Below are 19,557 nucleotides of genomic sequence, written 5' to 3'. Positions count from 1 at the left end.
GGGCTGCTGGGCTGCATCTTTGCCCCCAAGTGCTACATTATTTTGTTAAAGCCTGAGAGAAATTGTCTTACTGGGATCAGGGACAAAACAAATTCCGCCAGAAAGGAGCCTTCTTAACATTAAATATATGTTTTCTAATATACTCTGAGGGCCTGAATTCAAAGCTGAACCATATGTGACATCAGATACTATAGTCTGACAGGTGGGTGGACAGAGGATTAAAGGCAAAATAGGGTGAGTACAGTTCAGGGATCCATCAATGGGACAAAAGAGTGAAGGAGAATGAGGGAAGAAACACGAAATCAAACTGGAGACTTGGAGAGTTTTATTCTTTTCCTGCTGTTCAGATGTTTCCAATATGTTCCATCAAAACCTCAATACATTTAAAACACAAAATATAATAATTTGTCACTGCCCCCATCTGAAACTTATAAAAATAAAATTGCCCCCCTTCAGATCCCCTCAATTCTGCACAGCCCTAGGTCCTCCGATGAGTGACTTACCTGCTAAAAGAAATTTTTAGTCACCTCGGCTTTTAGCTTCCTTTCCTGTGTCTCCATTTCTGTATTTCCACATGCTTGGGCTTCTCTCTCTGGCACCTTTAATCCTTTCCAAGTTCTTGCCACAAACCAGCTCCCCAAGCTCTCAGACCACATGGTCAGGTACACTGACAGCAATGACTCCAGCTCTCTGCTACCAAAATCTGTCTGAGTCCCTTCTTCACTGCTGAGACCAAGTACTGAATACCTGAGAGTTAAAAGAAGAGAGGTTTGCTCTGTCTCATGGTTTTAGTTCCAGGCCGGCAGGCTCTGAGGCAGAAAGGCAGCATGGGAGGGCGTGGCAGATGAAAGCTGTTCAGCCACGGCAGTGAGGAGGCAAAGAGAGAAGAGAGACCCGGGATCAGGGACACAGATTCTCAGGTTAAGTCCCCAGGACCCCACCTCCAGGAGGCCCCACCTGCTGACAGCACATTTAGGTACCAATCTCATCTGGGGATGTAATCACCCCACGATGTAATCACCTTCCACACACAAGACTTGGAGGGACACATAACAGTGGTTGTGGGAAAATGGGGTTCAAAGAAATGAAAATGTGTTGAGACTTACTGGATGCCGGAATCATGCTAGGCCCTCTGTGCTGTAGTCTGCAGTAGCCCCCAATAAAGACATCATTATCCACAATTTTGCACATTGGAAATGGAATATTTATGGAGAAAAGTGACTCACTGAGACCCCCCTCCTAGAAACCGGCCAGGACTGGGCTTCAGGCTCCAGCCTCGGCCGCTCCTTCCCCCGCCGCACCTGCGCTCTCTTCCTGGCCCAAGACTGCTTCTGAAGCCCCAGCGCTGGCAAGGAAGTCCTGGGACTTCAGGTTCCGACTTTTGGCAAAACAGTTTCTGTGAAGAGGTGGCATTCAACTGTTACAAGTGACAACGTAGCAAATGATTTCATTTTAATCCTCTTAAACAGGAAGCCTTGCTGAGCTGAAAAGTGAGTGTGACAGTAGATACGAATCCTGAAGGTGCACATGGCACTCAGGGCAAGAAGACATGTTAAAATCCATCGAACACCAGACAAGGATGGGAAACAGGCTCAGAAATGGGTGACTTTTCAGTCAGACCCAGGATGCTGGCCCAGAGGTCACAGGTGTCCCCTCTACTCATGTCCTGACCTACATACTGCTCTAACCCAGACCCTCTCAGCTGCATGGGGCAGCCCCTCCACTGAGCCATTTCCTGAACAACATTGCAGATGTCTCTTGAGATATGTGCAAGGATGGTAACGAGACACCCGTGTCATTGCTGCAGAAATGGCGTGGGGAGGGGCCCAATGCCTCAGTTCATAGAAGGCCTGGCCAAGTCTCCTAAAATAGCCACGACTCCCCAGGTCTGCTCTGTGTGCACTGGAGATGAGTCCACTTCCTCACAGCAAAAGCACCATGAGGTGTGGACCATTGCTGTCCTGATTTTACAGATGTGGACCCTGAGACCTAGATTTATAATGTGGGTTGCAAGACTCAAACCCAGAGAGCACGGCCCAGAGCCTGACCAACTTCCTCACCCCAGGTCATGGTGTCCACTTCAGTCCTCGGGACTCCCTCCCCACACTGCTGCCCAGAGGTTCCACACAGGGCAGCCGAGTGGACCCTGGGCTCTGCTGCCGCAGCCTGCGCCCTCAGGAAGAGGAGCCCTACCCTGCAGTTGGAGTCTGCCCTGAGTGACCCCTTCCTCTCTCCTTCCTCCAGGCAGAGGAGGAGCCTACAAGAAACCCGGCCCTCCCACACCTTCTGGACCAATCAACACGTGCCCTGTGCCTTCCCTCAGCAGTGACTTCTCAAACACCTACTACATGTCAGGCACGGTGCTGGGGCTGGGAAACCACAGTGAGGGATTCAGACACGGCCCTGCTTCTGGAAGGGGAAAGACAGGAAGACCAACTCCCTCGGTGACAGATGAGGACTCTGAGGCACATAACACAGGACAGAAATGGGAGCAGGGGCATCTGCGTTGGTGACTTAGAGCAGGCGCCAACTACAGGGCTGCCTGTGGGGACAGTACTGCCGGCCAAGGGGCAGCAGGAACAGTGGTGCTGGCAGATGTGGCCTGTGGGGGAGCAGGTGAGCCAGTGTCTGGGAGGAAGGTGAGGCTGTGGGGAGGGCAGTGATGGACCCGCTGCTTCCCCACCCTTCCCTGGTAGATGCCCCTCCTGTCCCCAGAGTCAGAGAACAGATTCACAGAGCCATGGCCATAAACCCTGAGGGTCCTCCTACAGTGACAGGTTCAGCAGTGTTTCCCCAGGGCCCCAGTGACACAGGAAATCAGGGATTGGAACTTTAAAAAAAAAAATTTCTTTTTAAATACTCTCCTTTTAAAAATGGGATTTTTCTTTTTAAAAAACTCTCTGCCCACCCACTTCTCCAGGTCAAGTTTGCAGGGAGCTGCCCTCTTAGGCCACCTGGGTGGCTCGGCTCAGAACTTGAATAAGAAGAACGTCAGCCCCTCCCCTCTCCTGCAAATTCTGCTGGCTGACCCTGAGTAAGCACTCCGCCTGCCCAAGCCTCCGCCTTCCCATCTATAAAATGGAAATCTGCCTTCCAAGTTGCTGCGCGGATTAAATGATACTCCTGCATCAAGTGCCCTAGAACGTGCTCCATGAGGAGCAGTACCCGTGATCACCAAGTTGAAAACTGGGAGTCTGACGGCCTCTGTGCTCCACCTGCATGAGCATTCCAGCAGGACAGGGGGAAGGAACTGACATCCGAGTCTGCCTGAGAGATCCACTGCACCACCCTGTGCAGTCACTGCCGACAGTTCGCATTGGAATACTATTTTTAGAGCATCTTCCTGCAAACTGCAAAATGCTGCTTAGTTTTCTCTCCTGATACTAAAAGCCAATGAGTCAGAGTGAGGAATCTGCAGTGACACAGCTGAAATCTACAATGATCTGGAAAACATACAGGTGAGAAGAGTACTCCTGCCAGCTCCGTGCCAGGGCAGTTCACTGGCCTGTGGGCTCAGAATGCCACACGTGACACCCACATCCAGAGACTCTGAGGGCACAACCGAAAGATGCAAGGATGCAGGTAGCATGGGTCTGGCTCAGCCTGCTAAGGAAACAGCCCCACAGCGTGAAATCTAGGGGACGATGTGCACAACCCCCTGGCTCCGCCCTTCCTCTGCGGCCTCTGCTGCATCCGCGGGTCTCTTCCCACTGAGCAAGGCCACAGGGCTGACCTCCCAGCGATGAGCTCCCTCCTGCCTTTATACCTCTCCTCCTTTTAAGATCCATGGGGCAGAGGACCCGCACCTTGTCTTAGAAGTCGTGTTTCCCATGGTCACCATCAGGGTGTGATCAACACAGGCAGCTACTGTGGACCCTGTGATCCAGCTAACGGTCATCTGGGACCCACTACCTTTCAATGGCTCAGGCCAGAAGGAAGCAAGGTGTCATGCAAGGAAGCCCAGTTTGTGCTTTGCCTCATGAAGAGTACCTTGTCTTGGTCAATGTGCAAGACCCTGAGCAAGTGACAAGTGGTCACTAGGAACACAGAATTTTGGGGCTCTGTGGTAGCAGTATGTCACTGCCACTGCTCACATTACAGACCACGTGCTTACACTGAAGCGCTGTCAGTTGTGTGTGTGCTGAGCTGCTGGAAAAGGTCCAGGCATACAAAGTTTTATATGTGTGTGCACATATGTGTGCATGCTGGGAAATCGCTATCAAGAATGGGAAATGTGGGGGCTGGGAATTTAGCTCAGCGGCAAAGCGCCTGCCTGGCAAGCGCAAGGTAGTGAGTTCGGTTCCCGGTACCGGAGAAAACCCAAAAAAAAAAAAAAAAAAAAAAAAAAGAATGGGAAATGTGGGCAGTGCTGAGAGACAGGCATGGTGGCTTTGCTTTTCTCTAGGGACTGCGGGTAACACACTGATGATGTCTATGAGCTCCAAAGCCAGGACCCGGAGGAGCAAATCTCAGCTCTGCGGCTGTAGCTGTGTTACTAGGCAAGTGAGTTCCCCCTCCTGTGCCTCGGTTTCCACGTCAGTGGTAAAATCTGCATAATGGCACCTGAAGAGTTTAGAATGCAACTAGGAAAATCAGAACATTTACATAAACTTAGATCTTTATCCACCAAAATGATCCTAAAATTAAAAGACTATAAAACTGAATTTTAAAAAAACTCAAGTGGATATTGCAAGACAGTATAATTATAAAAATTCTTATTGATTTAGGATTAAAATTGAAATTTGAAGAGAAAAACTGGATCCAGGTCTCAGGCTTCTGGAGTATTTGTCACATACGCAGCTGGAGGGACTGCCATAAAAAAAAAAAAAAAAAGTGGCCTTTGAAATAAAAATCAGGACTCTAGCGGCAGGTGGAGCAACCAGGAAAACCAGACCAGACCAGGGCCTAGGTGCAGGCACACAGCAGCAGGCGCAGCAGCCAGCTAGACCTGGCCTGGACCCAGCAGGGACACACAGGTGTGACCAAGCAAAACTAGGCCCTGCCTGGGTCCACATGCAGGCCCAGGCCAGAACAACAGCCTAGAAAAGTCCAAAGCAGCAGTGAGGAGCCAGCAGTTGGCAGGTTCTGTGAACCAGTGTTGAGCTTGTGCACACAGACACACGGAAGAGACATCACCATTCTATATCAAAGGGCTCTGCAGAACTCCACCGACAGAAGGCCAGACCCAGCCCACACACAGACACGCCAAGAGCAGCTCCATACCAGCATCATTCCCATGGCAAACTTGGCTGGATTACACAGCACATTTCTGGAATCTGTCTTGTACATTACCCCAGAAGTGTGAACACCAGAGGAATTTTACTACTTCTAGTCTCCCTGGCCTGATTGGCTGTCCTTTTCCTGTCTAGTTGGGTTTCCTGTCTTTCTTTGTGTTTTGTGGGTTTTCTGCATGTTTCCACTCCCCTTTTTTCTTCTCTTCTTATTTCTTTTATTCACTGTTTAAGATTATTTTTTCTAACTGTTTTTGTTCTGTTCTGCTGATCCTATTTCTCTCCCGAGCCACCTCTTGAACTGATGGTACTCTCATGGGAGTAACCATTGTCTCCTCCCTTTCTGATGACTTCAATACTCCTTTGCTTCCTTTTTTATTCTTTCCCTCCTGTGTCCTCCAGTTTCCCAAAACTCCGATCCCCACAGGGTAAAATCGCTGCACTAGTTAGAAAATGCCTGCTTATGAGTACCTGGTGTAGGTTGGAGTTGTTCATATAACTTTAGAGTTTTCTCCTGTAGTTAAAGGAGTCAGGTTCATAGTTACCACACTTTCTCAGTACCTAAGCTGTACCTGAAAATATTGTTACTCTAAACTGTACAAGGATGTCATACAGGTTATAATCAACTTTTCTCCCTCATAGGATAACACTGTGATTGTGTGGGGTCATAATGATCATCAGAGTTCAGTACCACAGGGCCAGATGCTGAGCCAAATGCAAAACTTATCGTCCTTAACAAACTGGGAAGGTAGGTTTGAGAGAGATATAAAGAACCACCTATATCTCTAAGATGTCTCTGAAGCACAGACATCTGGGGAAGCCTCTATAGTAGTGATAAAGCTATCTACCATGAGAAATCGGCAAGCAGCAACACAGAAAATGAACTAAAGTAAGAAAAGAAAAAATATATCTCCCATCCAAGTACTAAACAGGCCTGACCCTGCTTAGCTTCCGGTACTTTTATATAATGGAATATTACTCAGCTGTAAAGAAAGATAAACTTGAGGCTTTTATAGGTAAATGGTTGCAACTAGAGACCATAATCATAAGTGAAATAAATCAAACATACATGTGCAAGCACCGCATTGTTTCTCTAGTGTACAGCCTGAAAGAATTAATTTAAACTAGGAGATATGATAGACATTGCAAATTGATAGGAAAGCACTCAAAGGTAAAGGGTAACTGGGATATGGGAAAAGAGAAGGCAAAGAAAGAGAAAGTTTGTATGTATGTATATGCAGGATAGTTAACGTGGCTGTTCTACTGTCTTGTATTTCTTTGCTGAAAGAAACTGTCAATGAGTCCTTGGTTGATCAGCTTTGTATGTCTATATCTGTTTTCATGAGAAACAACTTTGAAGATATCAACATGTAATACAACAAGCATTGTTAATTCCCTACCACTCTGTTTGTAACTCTGTACTGTCTGTACTGTTCCTTTGTTATTTTGTAAAATGTCGACTGTCTGTTAATATTTTCCTCCTTTTATTTTAAAAAAAAAAGAAAAAGAAACAATAGAAGACGACAAGATGCAGAAGCAGGATGCAACCCCAGACACACAGCCCACCCAGGACGAGCCCAGAACACGAGATAGAGGAAACTGGAAGTCAAACACTGGAACTCTCTCAAATGATATCCACAGATGTGTTTTGAAATTTTATTTTAACTTTAGAATAAAATAAATAAATACGTGCAAAATAATAAAACAAAGTAACAAACAAACATCTGGTCCTGTTGCCGGTTGTGAATGCAGTTCTCACCCAGGAGGGCTCTTGGGTTCTGATGATATTTATTTGCTGGATGTCATGGAAGAGTGCAGAAGGTTGCCTTGGTGCTCAATCACCTTAAATGAGCAGCATCTTTCTCGGCTGGAGCAGGAGGGCCCTGAGAGAGGCAGAGGGAAAGGAAGGGACAGTCGTGGTCAGGTCCTGTTCACAGGGGCCTGGAGGTTCCGCTCACTGCTGACAGAGACCAGAGGTCCCCTGGGATCCTGGGGAGAGAGCGCTGAAGGGCGGGGGCTCAGGAAGCCTGGAGGGGAAGGTGACAGCCGCAGGGGAGAGGAAACCCTCCTGATCTGGTGGTCTCACTCCAGTGCAGGACACAGGACCCTGGGCTGCCCCACCCGTAGCCAGTGACACCAGCCCTGTGGGATCCTCTCTGTGGGGAGCACATCGGGGCTTTTCACGGCTCTGGGGAGGGGTGACCTTAGCATCGCACTTCCACATTCAGAAAGAGACTGCTGCAGGCAGGAGAGCACACTTCCCAGAACAACAGGGCCTCCGTGATTCCTCACCCCGGGGTGAGGAGGGTGAGTGTGTGAGCAATGGGAGGACTCTGCAGAGACATCAGATGCTGTCCACGGCCAGTCATTTAGTTACTGAAGAGGAGACATCGAGGCTGCAGGACAGGGGCAGGAAGGTGAGCTTTAAAGTCACACAGGCCTCACTGACAGCCCTGGTGCCGGAGCACAGGCCCCAGGACCTCTGCCTACACACATGGTGGACGGAGCAGAGCTCCCATCTGGCAGCCTCAACAGGACTCTGGAGAGATGGGGATGAGGACCCAGAGGCTTGAGAGAAGTGTCATGCCAAAGTGGATCACAGAAGAACGAGAAAGGTATCACTCAGAATGGAAGGAGACCAGGGCGGGCAGTGAAGTCAGCCACAGCCCTGGGTCCTTCCTTGAAGTGCTTGTACTCCCTGCACCTCCGCATCTCCGAAGGGAAGGACATGACCGTGAATTTCGCTGTGTCCCTCCTCTGTATCCTCCTTGCCTGCTGTGCTCCTGGGTAAAGAGTGTTCTTCAGCAGTTTAGGCAGGAGTGCACAGTGGCATAACACAGTTCACACAGACAGCGTTTCCTGAGTTAATATTTTTTTTTTCCTCTGCTCTTTTGAGACAGGGTCTTGCTATGCAATTCAGGCTGACCTTGAGCCTACTTTGTATCTTTCGAACTCACAAAGATCCTCCTGTCTCACCCTTCTAAGTGCTAGGATTACAGGCCTGCGCCACCACGCCCTGCTCGGACTTGCTATTTTCACACCTCAGCATATTTCCTAGAAAGGACTGAGGCCAAAGACTTTTATTTGGGGATTTTACTTAAAATAATTGACTCACCAAAGCTGGGCATAGTGGCACAAGCCCATAATCCCAGCACTGGGGAGCCCGAGGCCCTGGTAAAAAGGCCAGCCTGCACTAGAGTGGGATGCTGTCCTAAAAAAGGAAAATGAGATGAAATAACTGTCCCAAAGTAAGACCTTAAAAATGTGCAGCTGATTTAATCAGAGAGGTGTGAAAATGATAGGGTGAGATGTAAACCAGATTCTATACATTAAAACAAAAATGGTGAAGAATTCCATTATGTGTAATGAACATGTACTATCTTTTGGGTACAGAGCATGAACCTAATATTGTTTTTACTCCAAGGACGCTGGGCTCATGTTCTTGTAGCAGAGCAGATGCGGTTCAAAATCCAACCACTTCCATGGCTCTGTGTAACGGACCCCGGGTGACACAGACTGGCTGGGAGGGGAAGGCAGGCTCCCTGCACAGCTGGTGCGTGTGCAGCCCTTGCATGCGGTGAGCACACATTTGGGGTCCTGCCATGCTGGTGACCTGAGATCACAGTGGACCAATGACCTTCTCATGAGAATAAAGTGTTACACTCGCCAGGAGCTCTGTGAGACACTGACGTTCAAACCCTGCCCCTTGCCATGTAAGTGAGACCCTCACAGGTGTGTTTAAACCACTCTCTTAGTTAATGTCATCCAGGGCTTGTGACATGGGAGGTACAGTCCATGGGAGTTACAGAGTCTGTGGGCAACCCAGCCATTCCTCCACCAGCCTTCATCTGGACATCTCTGACCCAGAGCTCCTTCCACACTGGGCATCTGGATCATCTCTTCCCTCTGAGAATCACAGGCAAAACCCTCCTTTGACAGTCCGAGTGCTCCAAGACACACCTTGTCCTGAGATAATATTCACTCACAGAGAACTGAAAATGCAGCTCCAAGTCCACGTTTCCCACAGTAGTTCACGGAAATACTCACTTCTACCCTCAGTCTGTGGACAAAGTGGAGCTGCCCTGCAGACTCAGCTGCTCATTTGGGGGAAATGGGGACACACAGGAGGGACTCTAGTGCCTGACAGCTCCTTATCCATGCGACCTGAAGAGCTCCCCACCCTCTTCATCAGGACTGATGGCCCCTCGTGGTGCCATGCAGAACCCTCCAGCTGACATCAGCTTCAAGGAGTCCAGGGGGCCCAGACACAGACCCTGGGAACCCAGGTCATCTGGCCCAGGGCTGCGCGTCTGGGGACGGAGACAAAGCTGACTGTAGGCCAGGATGAGACTCCCCCCTGCAGCCAGGTTTCCATTTCCTGTTCCTAATAAGGGCTCTTCCACATCAACTTAAACTCGCCCTTTATGGGTCCCAGCTCAGAGGGGGAGATGGAGTCTGTCCCCAAAGTGGTCACAGAGGAGGAGCTGTGCGCCCGTAGTTCATGGGGCAGAGCTCCTGGGAAGAGGCATTGGAGTGGGGCAAGCCGGGAGGACAAGGCAGCCAAGGCAAGGAGTGTGTGAATTCAGGGAAAGTAGCTGGGCTCAGGCCTTGAAAGAGGCTCTTCGTGGGATGAAGAGGACAATCAGGGCGGGCTTCCCTGTGGCAGTGACCGGGACAGGGGGTCCGCAGCAGTGGGAAGAGCAGAACTGAGACTGCACTCAGGACTTGGAGGAGGAAACGCCTGGCAGGGGGTGGCCCACGCACAACAAAGGAGGGAGCACACAGGGTCCCGCGGCTGCTGCAGAGCACACAATAAGAGAGGAACCAGGCATGGAGCAGGGTCTGAGGGGGACAGCAGTCGGGGGTAAGAGCACAGAGGAGCCCAGATGTCATTACCTCTGCACCATAAGCCTGAGAGCAGGGGCTTCTGCAGGCCATGCTCTGCTGCCAGAACCGGGGCTCATAGTCTGCTTCAGGGCGGCCACAGGCTCAGAGGGGCCGAAGGACTGAGTTCCAAGGGTGGTGTCATTTGCCTCTAAAATCGCTTCACCCTCTGCCTTGGGAGGAATCTTTTTTTTTTTTTTTTTTTTTTTTTTTGGTTTTTCTCCTGTACCGGGAACCGAACTCACAACCTTGCACTTGCCAGGCAGGCGCTTTTGCCACTGAGCTAAATCCCCAGCCCCCTTGGGAGGAATCTTTGTTCCACATGACGCCTGCACATTCAGCTCTGAAACATAAGAACAGCCACCAGGACCCACTGTTATCCAGGGCGTCTCTGTGCCACACACAACCCAAGATGCTCACCAAATAAACAAAGTGGCCTTGGACAAGTGTCACCAAGGGGAGATGCCGTCTACACACGGTGATACCTGCCTTTCTGGTGATGCTTCCTACAGGAGCAGTGCTGATAAGACTGCAGGGAGGCAAAGGACACCCAATGTAAGATCGTGCAAGAACAGGAAAGTTGTGACAACCCACACCTAACAGCACATGCGGCCAAGATCAGGAAATCCTAGGGGATGTGTGAGGTGCGTTGCTGAGGAGGAGGAGGGAAAATCAAGCAAACTTGATTGCAGGGGGAGCCTTGGGAGAGGAGAGCGAGACCGGCCCAGTCATGGGAAGATGCCCTTCGGGGGTCAGGGAGCAGCCTGCACTCCGCACCGTGTGCACGAAGCCTGCCAGAGCCAGGGCTGGGCTCAGGACGTGCACTGGCCCTGAAAACCTGCTGTGCTCAGAGGGAAGTGTCGCTGTGATCACGTTGTGTCAAATCATCAGAAAGGTTCAGGTGTTCGACTTTTCACACTCAAAGCGTTTATTGTGCTGCATGCATGGAATCAGGTACCGCTGCCATGATGGGAATGAAAGACAGCATAAAATGTCAGTGCGGGTCAGGTGTGTCCAAGCGCTAGGCCACTTGATGGAGCTTGTGTTTTATGTCCTCCGATCCAGAACTGAGTGTCAATATGCACAAAAGCGCACTCCTGGCGAGGGAGATGCAGTGACTTGCAGGCCGGGGCCTGAGGCTGGCTGCATGCCAGGCTCCCAAGGGCTCATCTCAGGCTACTAGAGAACCTCATGTTTCGGTGTGGCCCTGAGAGAGCGCAGGGGCCCTGTCTCCTCCCCACACAGCGTCCTGGCAATGCACACACAGCCGGGAGCCTCTGACATTTCCTTCCTACCTGGCGAGAGCAGCCACTGCTTTCCAGCATCGCTGTGGGCTGCGACCATGCGGGGGGCGGAGGGGGAAAGGCTCACGGCCGCTGTGTCAGATCCATGCTCAGGGCGCTGACCCAGCTGGGCTCCCACACAGAGCTTCCCGGGGATGCACGAGCCCCTGGGCTCCTCGGACTGCTGGTGGCTGAAGGGTCCTCTGGGAAGCCCTTGGGGACAGGCTGCCAGGCAGGGAGCTGAAAGGAGAGGAGGCTTCAGGACAGACAGTCGCACTTCTCCCTTTGCCGAGCACGCATTTCTGATGGCCCCGCCTGTGGGGGACACCACAGAGGGAGCCAGGCCCAGAGGGAGACACGGTGCACATCAGGACATGTCACCTTCTGTGTGCCCGGGGATGCTCAGGTGCAGTGCCCAGCAGGACTGGCCCGGAAGTAACAGTCACGGGTCCGAGCACCAGGGCTCTGCAGTGACGGACGAGGTCACGTCTAGTACCCTCTCCTCCCAAGCATAGTCCTCTTTCCTGGAGAGAAGGCTTCCCAGAGTGTGCAGGGCCCAGGACAGAGAGAGGGTGGCTCTCCCTCCACAGCACAGAAGGACACGGACAGACAGCGCCTGGGGCTTGGGCCCAGGGAAAAGTGTGGGACTAATTGTGCAACAGTTGCAGGTCACAGGTAGTTTCCTGGGCTTAGGGACCTGGTGACCTGCTGTGCCTCAGGTGTGCCCCCACCCGTGCATCTGCAGTGTGCTGCATGCAGGGAGACAGCAGCTGAGAGCAAGGCAGTGCAGGTGCCCATCCCTACAGCAGGTGCTGTGCAGTCCGCATTCATGGCTCTCTGCGGGGGACGCTGCGTGTGACCCCCACATGACTCGTCCCTCCCATGGGGCTGTGCGCCCCCTCCAGTGAATCACTTCTACTTCCACAGGGATGCGAGGGGCTGTGCTCAGACCGAGGGCTGAGGAAAGGCTGCCAGGAGCCTCAGGCCAGGGCTCCAGGGCTCAGGAGGGGACGAAGTCAGCTGCACACTGGTCTGGGCCTCTCTCCTCCCCTTGCAGATGCTCTTCACACTGAGGTCTTTTCCTGTTTCCTCACAGTGATCTCCAGGTGTCTGTCCTGCCTCATCCTCCTGGGAGCACCAGCATAGACTCCCCCGACTCTGCTTGGATTCACAGCCTCTGCCCAGCCCTCTCTCTCCATCTGCGGCCTCCATGCCTTCAGTGAGCTCCGTAGATTTTTTGTTCCTTCAGGTTCCTCTTTGCTCTTTTTTAAGGGACGGACTCAGGATGTCACCCAGACTGGTCTCTGTATCCGGCCAAATGAGTTTCTTGCCTCAGCTTCCCGACCCACTGGGTCTCACCATGCTCATCATCCGAACTCCTGTTCACCGTCTCCCCTCGTGGCCTACACATTTCTCTGTGCTGCTCACACCATGCCTGGACCCCTCAGCGTGCCTGTGTCACTCCAATTTCCGGCCTCTTGTGCTTGTGAGCAGCACTTTGCACTGCCCCCTCACACAGGCTGCCTGGAGACCGGCCACCCCTGCCTGAGCCCAGCCAGGCACCAGGTGTCACCCACCACCCAGGTCACTGTGCCCCAGGAGCACGAGCCCGGCTTGTCCTCCACATGCCTCAAGGCACAGTTTATTCCCCAGCCATCACCAGTCTCTGGACACTCAGCAGATTCTGCCAGGGGTGCTGCAGGGCTGAAGGGTCGGACACCTTACACCAGCTAACCTCGGGGTTAAAGGCACTGCCAGGCAGGCACAGGGGATGTGAGACTTGCAGGGATCGGATCGAACAGGGCCGCAGATGCAAGGAGCTCTCAGGACCTGGTGCATCATGCAGTTCCTTCCCAAATGTCTTGTGAGACAAGCTCACTCACTCAGCAACACGAAGCTCTGGGGTGAGCCAGCACCTGCTTACGGCGGCACCCGGACATCCTGGACCCTCGTGTGATCTGTGCTATTTAGTTAGACCCAGGCTGGAAGCAAAGAAGTCTGCTCCTCTCCCTGAATTCCTCCAAAGAGCTCAAGTTCCATAACCCCACTGTGTGACCATCTCACCAATGCGAACTTTCTCTCCATCCTCAAGGGCGTCCCCATCTGGCCTCCGTTTCCCATATTGTGCACTACAAACATGCAGCAATCGAACAAGTGGGAGGAGCCCTGTTCTCCCGCCTGGGCCTCACATGTGAAAGGCTGCGGGTCACACCGATGGGACTTGGCGGGCAGCCGGGTGTGAGAACTGGCTTCTGCTCAGTGCGGATCCCTCTTCCCGCCCCTGTGGGGATGGCTGCACAGCCAGGTCTCCCTGTCCAGGTTCTCTGCAATGGACCAAATCTTCAGCCTGTGTTTCCATTACACACCTTTCAGAGCGGAGACAGCATTGCTGAATTTGAGCTTCCTGGACCCGGGACTGAGAAAACTGCACAGGATGGGGACACCCACTGGCTGCATGCAGGGAGGAGTGCACTTCCTGGCCTCCCTGAGGACTGCACAGAAACTGTGGGATGACAGGTTCCGCCTACACACAAGGTCCCTGTTTGATGCGCGGTTCACCTGGCATCCTCTGTGCATGCCTTGGCCAAGTTCACGGATCTTGCTCAGCTGAGCGCTGGACGCGCCTCCCTCCTGTCACGCAGCTCCATGGCACAGTCAGTGCCTCTGCGCCTCACCACGGCTCTCCCTACCACGAAGCCCCATGCTGGACAGCTCTCTGCCTTCTATCTTCCTCCTCTCATTCCACTAGGGAGAACACAATCCTGTTACCTGCCGAGGAGGCTTGTGTGTCCAACATCCCACCAGGACCTTCTACTACAGCAAGTCCCTAAGCTACACCTAGGAGTCCCATGATCCACCTAAAAGCACTCACAGAGATTCCCTACTGCACTACTGAAAGTACTGAACAACAAGCTTCCTGGCTACTTAAGAGGGGAGGAAACCGGAATCCAGGAGGGGCCAGGAGTGGTGGCACAGGCCTGCAATCCCAGCCCTAGGGAGGCTGAGGCAAGAGCACTGACAGGAGTTGCAGTCCAGCCTGGGATGCATGGTGAGGTCAAGGCGTGCTGAGCACAATGAGACCTTGTGTCAAAAAATGCTGAACAAACAAAAGCAACCTGGAACAATCCACGATGCCCTCCACCCAGTCAGTCTTCAAACCAAGCCCAGGCTGTGAGGAATCTAAGCCGCCTCCCCCTGCCGCCCCTCTTTGCTGTGAGGATGCTGGGAGATGCTGCTGCTCTCCAGGAGCCCCGTTCTACCAGGGAGGGAGGTGAGAGAGGGATCCTGTGGCTTCGCATCCACCTACACCTGCTCGCTCCTCCACTGAGGCCCCCCACGGGCCCAGACTCGAAGGGAAACAGAGACACTGACAGAAGCGATGGAAAGACTGCTTGTCTGCTGGGCTCTCCCGTGAGCTGGGCACCTTGGAGAAGCCGAGGCTGAGCAGGGCCAGGGGTCAACTCACCCGGGCAGAGGTGGAGGGCGAGGCGCGTGGCCGTCATGCGCCACTCCTCATGGAGCTGGTGGCTCTGCCCCTTACATCTCACAGGGTTCTTCTGGGACAGCAGGCCCCTAATGCTGCAGCGGAGGAAGAGGATGGTGTCCCTCCATTTGTGGAACGTTGTCCATAAGTGTGTCCACATTTGGGCCTGAAGCTCCATTGCAAATCTGAAATCCCAGAGGGAGGAGAGAAGGTAACATTTACACTTAGGACTCAGCTTTTGGCCTGGTCAAGAATGACAACCCAGGACATCCTAAGGGAGAGAAAGGACCCACAGAGTGCAGAGGGGTGATGGTGAATGATCAGGATTTTGCCAAGGAGTTCTCTGAGTACATCCCAGGGAGCCCTTCCAATGCCACGCTGCCACGTGTTTGCTGACCACGTCACAAGCTATGTGGCAGGGTAACACCCAAAAGCAAGCATTTTCATATGCCACTCAGTGATATCTGAGTACACCAAGCAGTGATATCTGCAGTAATTAGTTCCTCGTGGACACAGGTTTGTGCCTATGACAAACCTGACCATGGGCTAATGTGCCACATGCAGAGATCAGATCTGCATCGCTGAGTTTATTTTTTGTTTGTTTGTTTGTTTTTAGTATTTGTTTTTATTTTTCTTCCGGTACCAGGAATTGAACTCACGACCTTGTGCTTGCTGCGCAGGTACTGTGCCACTGAGCTAAATCCCCAGCGCCCTGAGTTTAATCCTTCAGGGGACAAATGGTGCTATGTGCGTGTGTGACTTTTCAAAGCCGTGATCATTTGCAGTTCTGCTGAATTCTGAGTGGGTCACTGAGGAAAGGGATACCAGCAATGACAGTACAAGACCAGCAAGCAAAGTAACGTGCTTTGATCATGTGCTGTGTGCATGCCTGACTAAGAGCACAGGGGCGCTGAGGCACTGAGGCGCTGCTGAGCGAAAGAGACCACGAGCCTCAGGGCCTCCTTCCAGTACTGTGATTTCACATGAGCTTCCTTTGGTCCAGTTCCATTTCTAGCTTTGGAATCCCAGCCAAACAAGCAAGGTGAGCCTCACGGAAAGCGGGGGAGCATCTCCTCCCCACGGTCTCCCACAGGAGAGTGCAGGGAACCTCACTCAGTGCCCTTGGGCAGAATGACACTGGGAAGGAAACCAGAGAAGTGGTGCAGCTGGGGACCAATAGAAGCAGCAGCAGGAACAGGCCCCATTCCTGGATGGTGCAGGAGGAGGTAGACATACAGAGCCCTTCCTGCTCTTCCTGCACCTGCGCTCTCAGAGGCTGTCCCTGGGCTCACAGGCCGTGACGTTCACACTCACCCGAGCACTTTGCTTGCCTTCTGCTCCTGTGCTCTCCCAGTGTCTTCAGCTTCTGCAAAAAATACACACACAGTGTCACAACAAATGCACCCACACCCTAACCCTACCCGAGCCCAGCCCTGGGCCTGACCACTGAGGCAGCAGCACCAGGGACAGAGCCTCAGGTTGGACATGGGGCACAGGGGCCTTGCCCCCCATGCACACTCCCTGCAGACGCCTGGGCAGGTCGGTGACCTTGCTGACCTCACCATGCTCAGCACTAGCACAGAGAGGAGCCCTGCAGGATGGCATGGCCGAGACCAGGCAGAGCTCACGTGACAGCAGGCTCCACACACGGTAGATGCCAGGGCGTGTGTAGCTCACTCCCGCTTTGCCAGTGGCTGGGTCCGGAGACCAACCTCAGCCCTCTGCTACCTCAGCAGAGCAGGGACAGCAGACAGGATGGTCACACAGCGAAGAGGTGCTGTCTGCCCCGGGGCTGGGGAATGACGGGTGTCATGGCTACCTTCCCTCTGCAGCATTCAGATTCACAGTGGGACATCACAGATCACCTCTCCCTAAAACTTTATTCACTGACTAAAAGCACCCACAAATTTCAACGCTTCTCTGTGACCAAGATCCAAAGATCGTGAGAAAGAGGAACAGAACCTGAGTTTTATCTCCACAGAGGCCAGCAGGAGGCCGGGCCGTGGGGCTCCTGCTCAACAAGACAGGGTTTCGTGGAGAGGGTCGAAGGGAGCCCCGCTCTCTACCTGTCAGTGAGGTCGGGCTGGCAGGAAGAAGAATGCTTGAGGTTGACACGTGACAGAAACCAAAGCCCGACAGGGAGAAAACCCCTGGCACTGGGAAGAGGACAGTGCCACAGCCATGGGGGAGGAAGGCAGGCTGAAGAGAGGCCCTGAGGAAGGCAGCACAGAGGGGGAAGCTGCTGTGAGGTGGGAGCCTCAGCTTCACAACTGCACCTCCAAGTACCTGGGGACTCTGCCGGCCCCGCAGATGTGCAGAGCAAGGGGAGGAAAGGGCAGGAGCAGCCACTCCCAGCACCAGGACAGAAGCCCCGCGAGGACCCCTGCAGGAAGAGGTCTGAGCCTGGTGGACACAGACTGCAGGGGGCTGTGAGGGGCTCCTGTCGGCTCTCCTCACTCTGGCCCATGTGCAGATCTGAGCTCTGTACTGTGAGGCCCAGGCTGACAGAGCCCTGCCAGGCAAAAGGAACTCAGCACAGCTCCAGAGCCACAGACCCCCGCCCCTGTTCTGTACCCAAAGGGGACACCTGGGCGGGCTGCAGCCACCTCTCTCAGCTGAGACCCTGGAGAGCTAGAGCCCTGGACAGTGGAGCGGCACTTCTAGCAGGATGACAGGGGACTCACTGGTTTCATGGCATACAGGGCTCGCTTCAGGATCATCCACAGGGGCGGCGGTGTTCAGGTGATGTTCCTGTAGCACTGGTGGAAAGGCCGGCCCAGAACCGAGGAAGGACAGTTCTGCCACTGACTCTGATAAGACATCCACTTCCTCCTCACGCAGCTCAACACTGAGACGGGGGTGGGTGGGGATCAGGTGGAAAAAAGATGAAATTAGGAGGAATGAGAACACAGCTTTCTGGGTCAGCTTCAGTCAATGCTTCAGGGTGACTTCCAACACCTGGGGCCATCCACACAGAGGATGAAGCACACTGCTCTCTGACTTGGGCATTGCCTGATTGCTACGGGAAAGACAGCCAGAGTGAGAAACAGACAGAGAAGCACACAGACAAAGGAAGACACACGGAGGAGAGAGCAGCCCCCGCTCCTGGAGCAGTCCAGATGACCCAAGGATGAAGATAGAGAGCCTTCCCTCTGAGGAGCAGTCATGACAGGGAGCTCGCGGCGAGAACTGCAGCCAGGCCCACCTTGTGCAGGACCAAGGGGAGTTCTACAGGCTCCGGACTCCAGGCTCTCGCAGTGACTGCAGGGGAACCTGGGCTCTCTAAGCCTGCGCTCATCAATACGCAGACACGGCATGGATCTCTGCGGCTGCCCCAGCTGCTTTCCTTCCCGTGCCTCAGCTGCCCACACACTCAGGCCACAGTTCAGAAAGACAATGTGGGATCCTGACTCTGACCTTTCGGAGGACAAGAGGTTTCTTTCAGCGTGAGAAGAATGCTTGGCTCTCTGTCTACAAGTGCCCTCTCCAAATGCCCCTGAGGAAACCGAGCACCTTGCTAAAAGGTCACACTGTCTCTGCTTGGCTGAAAGAGGCCATGGCCATCGGCGGGCTCTTCTCACCCTTGAGAGTAAAATCCGTGGCCACTCCCCACCCCAAGCCTTGAGTTTTGCACAACCCCTCTCCTGTCATACTTGCTTACCCCCCTGAAACGTGCACTGTTACCTGGAGTCCATCTCCTCCTCCTCGTCTCCATCAGAGTGGTGCTCTGCAAGCAAATTCAGAAGGACCCACATGGTTATTGCGTGTGGCCCCCACGCCCATGAGACACCACCGCCTACCTCAGCATGTGGACATGAATGGGTGAACAGGATTTTCAGATGGGCAAGGGGAACTGAACTGAGTGACCTCTGCATCAGCCGTACAGACAGTCTGGGGTGACATGCTGCTCCTATGTACAAAAGGAACCTATTTGGGAGTGAATATCTTGGTCTGAGTCATCCTGGGCCAAATACTCCTCACGCCTGTCTTGTACCACGGCTCCCACCCACTGTGCTTCCTTTCACTAAGGAAAGGAGAAACAAGCCCGACTACAACATCCACACTTTGGCTTTTCCCTAGCACCCTCCATCCTCCTCCTATCATTTATACAGTGGGAGTTCTCTTCATGTCACCCGAAATGCAACCACCACATTCTACAACATCCAATCCCTAGAGAAAGCCCCAGGAGTGACACGAGCCCTCTGGAAGGACACTCACAGAGATTCCCTGCCTGAATGGGACAAGGACAGGGCTACACATGTCATGAGACATGTGAGATGAGCAAACAGAAATCAAGGCAGATCAGCCTGCGGCCGCCTCACCTAGGCCCAGCTGGAGGAGGAGGTTCTGGACCTGCTTGCACCACTCTGCATGGTGTTTTTGGTGGCTCTGCTCCAGGTGACACGCAGGCCCACCCTGGTTCAGCAGGTCCATCAGAGTCTGGCGCAGTTCAAACAGGATGGATCTCCACCTCTGAAACTGCTCTACAGGCTTTGAATTGAAGCTCAGCTCTTTAATGATGAACCTGAAATGCCCAGGGAGAAGGGAGCGCAGAACTCACAACGGGAAGTCAGCTTTCGGGCCTGGTCATACATGACAACACAGCATGTGCTGAGCAATGAGGAAAAGTAGCCGAGTGTACACGGGTGGTTGCACAGTGATTGGGACATTGCCA

At 53.1% G+C, this 19,557-nt stretch overlaps 1 protein-coding gene across 3 annotated transcripts; it reads right to left on the bottom strand.

Moving 5' to 3' along the window:
* Nucleotides 1-6,891: 6,891 nt before the first annotated feature.
* Nucleotides 6,892-19,333, bottom strand: LOC102011799. 3 transcript variants are annotated; one of them, XM_013507300.1, is made up of 7 exons: nt 19,205-19,333; nt 18,567-18,609; nt 17,567-17,730; nt 16,197-16,248; nt 14,865-15,067; nt 11,411-11,638; nt 6,892-7,114 (listed from the first exon to the last, which is right to left on the bottom strand). In XM_013507300.1, exons 1-7 carry the CDS (start codon nt 19,314-19,316, stop codon nt 7,020-7,022), a joined length of 897 nt encoding a protein of 298 aa, XP_013362754.1. In that variant the 5' UTR covers nt 19,317-19,333; the 3' UTR covers nt 6,892-7,019. The 3 variants fall into 3 exon arrangements, with proteins under 3 accessions (XP_013362754.1, XP_013362755.1, XP_005409591.1); XM_013507301.1 differs by lacking the exon at nt 6,892-7,114 and adding an exon at nt 10,403-10,644; XM_005409534.2 differs by lacking the exon at nt 6,892-7,114 and having other exon boundaries at nt 11,090-11,638.
* Nucleotides 19,334-19,557: the final 224 nt, after the last annotated feature.

The sequence above is a fragment of the Chinchilla lanigera genome, unplaced genomic scaffold (assembly GCF_000276665.1).
Source record: "Chinchilla lanigera isolate Chin_1 unplaced genomic scaffold, ChiLan1.0 scaffold00123, whole genome shotgun sequence".
Classification (NCBI taxonomy): domain Eukaryota; kingdom Metazoa; phylum Chordata; class Mammalia; order Rodentia; family Chinchillidae; genus Chinchilla; species Chinchilla lanigera.
Note: the sequence above shows the minus strand (reverse complement) of the source record. Positions and strands in the feature narration are given on the sequence as shown.

What these genes read in the sequence shown, in the direction of transcription:
- LOC102011799 (XM_005409534.2), bottom strand. Translation starts at nt 19,316, where the DNA reads ATGGACCTGCTGAACCAGGGTGGGCCTGCGTGTCACCTGGAGCAGAGC. An exon ending in CCTCCTCCAGCTGGGCCTAG is followed by an intron (nt 18,610 to 19,204) that starts GTGAGGCGGCCG and finishes ATTTGCTTGCAG; the next exon opens with AGCACCACTCTGATGGAGAC. An exon ending in AAGGCAAGCAAAGTGCTCGG is followed by an intron (nt 15,068 to 16,196) that starts GTGAGTGTGAAC and finishes CTGGGATTTCAG; the next exon opens with ATTTGCAATGGAGCTTCAGG.